The sequence below is a fragment of the Etheostoma spectabile genome, unplaced genomic scaffold (assembly GCF_008692095.1).
Source record: "Etheostoma spectabile isolate EspeVRDwgs_2016 unplaced genomic scaffold, UIUC_Espe_1.0 scaffold00017503, whole genome shotgun sequence".
Lineage (NCBI taxonomy): Eukaryota > Metazoa > Chordata > Actinopteri > Perciformes > Percidae > Etheostoma > Etheostoma spectabile.
The window spans coordinates 1-5766 of NW_022604145.1; the positions used below are offsets into that span (position 1 = coordinate 1).

Sequence of the window (5766 nt, forward strand, 5' to 3'; positions counted from 1 at the left end):
TTAACATGATGACGTGTGTATATAAAGGTATATATTAACATGATAAACACATGTATATACAGGTAATATTAACATGATGACGTGGGTATATACAGGTATATATTAACATGATAACACATGTATATACAGGTATATATTAACATGATGACTGTGTATCTAAAGGTACATCTTAAACATGATAACACATTTATATACAGGCATATATTAACATGATGACGTGTGTATATACAGGTATATATTAACATGATAAACACATGTATATACAGGTATATATTAACATGATAACATATGTATATACAGGTATATATAACCTGATGACGTGTGTATATAAGGTATATATTAAATGATAAACATGTATATACAGGTATATATTAACATGATAACATATGTATATACAGGTATATATTAACATGATGACGTGTGTATTAAAGGTTATATTAACATGATAACATATGTATATACAGGTATATATTAACATGATAACATATGTATCTACAGGTATATATTAACATGAAACATATGTATATAAAGGTATATATTAACATGATAACGTGTGTATATAAGGTATATATTAACATGAAACACATGTATATACAGGTATATATTAACATGATACACCATGTATATACAGGTATATATTAACATGATAACACATGTATATACAGGTATATATTAACATGATAACACATGTTATAAGGTATATATTAAGATGATAACACATGTATATACAGTATATATTAACATGACGAGTGGTATATAAAGGTATATTAACATGATAACACATGTATATACAGGTATATATTAACATGATAACGTGTGTATATAAAGGATATATTAACATGATAACACATGTATACACAGGTAATATTATAACCATGATAACATATGTAATACAGGTATATATTAACATGATAACACATGTATATACAGGTATATATTAACATGATAACACATGTATATCAGGTATATATTAACATGATAACACATGTATATACAGGTATATATAACATGAAACATGTATATACAAGTTATATTAAACTGATAACATATGTATATACAGGTATTATTAAACATGATAATATGTATACAGGTTATATTAACATGAAACATATGATATACAGGCCATATATTAACATGTGACGTGTGTATATAAAGGTATATATAAACATGATAACATATGTATATACAGGTATATATTAACATGATAAAAATGTATATACAGGTATATATTAAACATAACACATGTATATACAGGTAATATTAACATGATGACGTGTGTATATACAGGTATATATTAACATGATAACATATGTATATACAGGTAAATATTAACATGATAACGTATGTATATACAGGTATATATTAACATGATAACATATGTATATACAGGTATATATTAACATGATAACACATGTATATACAGGTATATATTAACATGATAACACATGTATATACAGGTATATATTAACATGATAACATATGTATATACAGGTATATATTAACATGCATGATGTTGTATTTTTGACCATTTTGTGGTTTTTCCCTGATGATTTTGTCACTTTTTCTGATCATTTTGAGGATTTTCCCACAACTTTATTCACTTTTTGTAAAGTTCTAAAGACAATTTTTTGTTTCTTTTCATTTTTTTGACACTATTTTCAACTTTTTGTGGCTTTTTTGTCACTTTTGTCACTTTTTTAGAATTGTTTCAGTTTTTCCCCAAATTCTTAAAGCTTTTTTTTTAACAAGTGTCACATTTTGAAATTTGTAACTTTTTTCGACATCTTTTCACATTTTTGTCAGTTTATTTGACATTTATTCACATTTTAGTCACTTTTGTAAAGTTCTAAAGACTATTTTGTTTGGTTTTATGGTTTTGTCCTTTTTTCTGATAATTTTGTAATTTTTTCACCTGCGTGTCATTGTCAGTGATTTGATCAAAGTATTTGAATTAAATACTTTCTCTGAGGCTTTAGAAGTTTTTGACATTTGTCTTTTTTTTTTTACATGTTTTTGTTGACATTTGTTGTCATTTATCTCTCTTTTAATAAACATTTTGTAAAGTTATAAAGACTATTTTTGGAAGTCAAAGTCAAAGTCTGCTTTATTGTCAATTTCTTCACACGTCAAAACATACAAAGAAATCGAAATTGCGTTTCCCTCTGTCTTACGGTGACACAGACAAACATAACCTTCAAGTAAACAATATAAAAAGTAAAAATAAGAAGATAAGTAAAACTAAGAAGATATATAGAAGATAGATTTGTTTCAGCAGAGTTTAAAAAAAGTTACACATTTTGTTTGTTTTCATTCATGTGGTTGTATCAACAGGTATTATATTCCTGTTTAATAATAGGTAACGTTGCATATCCATGCCTTTATGATGCAGAAATGAAATCCTCCAATAACATTGAACGTGGTCTACTACACTGACCTGGCCCACCATGGTCTCCCAGCACGGCCCTCTGGGAACATCAGCCGGGTGGAAAGTGGCGGGGGGGGCCGTGCTGTTGTCTGATCCTGTCCCATTGTAAAGACCGGCTTCCCATGTGGTTATATTAAACTTTATGATCTTCTCCTCTTCCCTCTGCAACATGAACACACCACAGGTTGGGTATATTATCAAGAAGATACAACTTCATCGCCAGTTTACACTGAAATGCATGTGTTCCTTTAAAAAAAGGAACAAATTACAGAATTATACGTAGAAAACATGAAAAACACATCAGCCATGACAGAGAAACACGAAGCTCATTGTGGGACCGGCTCTAGTTCTGGCTGTAGTTCTGCACCAAGGCTGGATAGTATTAGGGACCACTAAGGTCTATATAAAGAGACTTCAGATACAGTATTAGGGACCACTAAGGTCTATATAAAAGAGACTTCAGATACAGTATTAGGGACCACTAAGGTCTATATAAAACAGACTTCAGATACAGTATTAGGGACCACTAAGGTCTATATAAAGAGACTTCAGATACAGTATTAGGGACCACTAAGGTCTATATAAAAGAGACTTCAGATACAGTATTAGGGACCACTAAGGTCTATATAAAGAGACTTCAGATACAGTATTAGGGACCACTAAGGTCTATATAAAGAGACTCCAGATACAGTATTAGGGACCACTAAGGTCTATATAAAGAGACTTCAGATACAGTATTAGGGACCACTAAGGTCTATATAAAGAGACTTCAGATACAGTATTAGGGGACCACTAAGGCCTATATAAAAGAGACTTCAGATACAGTATTAGGGACCACTAAGGTCTATATAAAGAGACTTCAGATACAGTATTAGGGGACCACTAAGGTCTATATAAAGAGACTTCAGATACAGTATTAGGGGACCACTAAGGCCTATATAAAAGAGACTTCAGATACAGTATTAGGGACCACTAAGGTCTATATAAAGAGACTTCAGATACAGTATTAGGGGACCACTAAGGTCTATATAAAGAGACTTCAGATCCAGTATTAGGGACCACTAAGGTCTATATAAAGAGACTTCAGATACAGTATTAGGGGACCACTAAGGTCTATATAAAGAGACTTCAGATACAGTATTAGGGGACCACTAAGGCCTATATAAAAGAGACTTCAGATACAGTATTAGGGACCACTAAGGTCTATATAAAGAGACTTCAGATACAGTATTAGGGGACCACTAAGGTCTATATAAAGAGACTTCAGATACAGTATTAGGGGACCACTAAGGCCTATATAAAAGAGACTTCAGATACAGTATTAGGGACCACTAAGGTCTATATAAAGAGACTTCAGATACAGTATTAGGGGACCACTAAGGTCTATATAAAAGAGACTTCAGATACAGTATTAGGGACCACTAAGGTCTATATAAAGAGGATTTAGATACAGTATTAGGGGACCACTAAGGTTAAAGAGACTTCAGGTACAGTATTAGGGACCACTAAGGTCTATATAAAGAGACTTCAGATACAGTATTAGGGACCACTAAGGTCTATATAAAGAGGATTTAGATATACTGGGATAGATTGATGTATAAAAGCTTGAGTTTGTTAGAAAGCAAAAGTTGGTATTCATAATTTAATGAATTATCTCTACATGTCCAACGGCTCTAGTTCTCACTTTGAGGTTGATCTCGTCCATGAGTGCGATGATGAAGGTGTAGAGGTTTCCCAAGAAGAGGGCGAAGATGCGGCCCAGCTGCCACTGCAGGGCGACTCGAGGGTGGTAGTTCTCCAGGGCGCTGATGACGTCGAACAGCATGGGGCAGAACATCCCCAGTAAGGACATGACCATGTTCACCTGAGGAAACACAACGGCTTTAATCACCAATACTGATTATTATGTCCAAATGAAAGGAAAACATTCTTAATATAATGATCTTTGTAAATTATAGAGCGGTCTAGACCTGCTCCATCTGTAAATTATAGAGAGGTCTAGACCTGCTCCATCTGTAAATTATAGAGAGGTCTAGACCTGCTCTATCTGTAAATTATAGAGTGGTCTAGACCTGCTCTATACCTACTCTAGACCAGCATTGCCCTGGTTGGTTGTAGCGTTATTCTATTGCGTGCTGGACCTGCTATGGTCCTGACCCTGGACCTGCTATGGTCCTGACCCTGGACCTGCTATGGTCCTGACCCTGGACCTGCTATGATCCTGACCCTGGATGTGCTACTGTCCTGACCCTGGTCCTGTTTTAGTCCTGCCCATGTACCTGTTATGGTCCGACCCTGGACCTGCTTTGGTCCTGACCCTGGACCTGATACTGTCCTGACCTTGGACCTGCTATGGTCCTGACCTTGTACCTGTTATGGTCCTAACCCTGGACCTGCTTTGGTCCTGACCCTGGATGTGCTACTGTTCTGACCTTGGACCTGCTATGGTCCTGACCCTGGACCTGCTATGATCTCGACCCTGGACTTGCTTTGATAAACGTAGCACTGAACAAATGTCTCCTTCAGACCCCACGTATTGTCCTGAGAGACTAACCAAGTCTCCTTCAGGGAGGACAGACAGGGACGGGATTCTAAGGGTCATACAACCTGAAGCATTGTGAGTAATTACATGAAGAATAATAACAACAAATGCATATTACAGAAAGTTACGTGAAATCAAGCTTAAATGTAATTTCCCCATTACATCACGTAGCTACCTCATTCCTTTCCCACCAGGTGTGGGTCTCCAGTCCTTCGAGGGCGAACTTCTGCGAGCGACGCACCACGAAGTAGATGAGGTATCCACTTCCTGCCAGGCAGCACAGGACCAGGAAGTTGGCCAGCACGCGCAGGAAGCGGGTCAGGTGGATGTTGTCGTCCTTCCGGCTCTCCTGCTCCTCCAGGATCGCCTCCTGCAGAGGGACAGGGTGCAGGAGGGTGGGACTCGCAGGCAGCGGTGGGTAGTAACGAGCTACATTTACTCCGTCACATTTACTTGAGTAAGTTTTTGAAAAAATTGTACTTCTAGGAGTAGTTTTAAATCCCTGTACTTTTACTTTTACTTGAGTGGATTAGTGAAGAAGAAACTGTCTTCCCCTGCTACATCAGGCTACAAGGAGATCCTTACTTTTCGTTTTAGCGCTTTGGTATTCTACGCGTCATCGTTTTTATATTTTTTTTATAAAAAAAAAAATATATATATATATATATATATATAATATATATATATATACACTGTAAACCTTTGATGTAAATTTACAGCTAAAATCTCACAGTATTTAACTGTTTCAATATTATACAGGATCATACTGTATTTACAGTAAAATACCTGAATTTAAAAA

At 35.2% G+C, this 5766-nt stretch overlaps 1 protein-coding gene across 1 annotated transcript; it reads right to left on the reverse strand.

The window, feature by feature from the left end:
- Positions 1–2434: 2434 nt before the first annotated feature.
- LOC116679542 (transmembrane channel-like protein 1) lies at positions 2435–5337 on the reverse strand (the record flags this gene model as incomplete). Its single annotated transcript, XM_032509202.1, has 3 exons — positions 2435–2587; positions 4110–4289; positions 5143–5337. Coding segments are annotated over 3 exons (528 nt in total), but the record flags the coding sequence as incomplete, so codon positions are not given.
- Between the last annotated feature and the right edge of the window lie 429 nt (positions 5338–5766).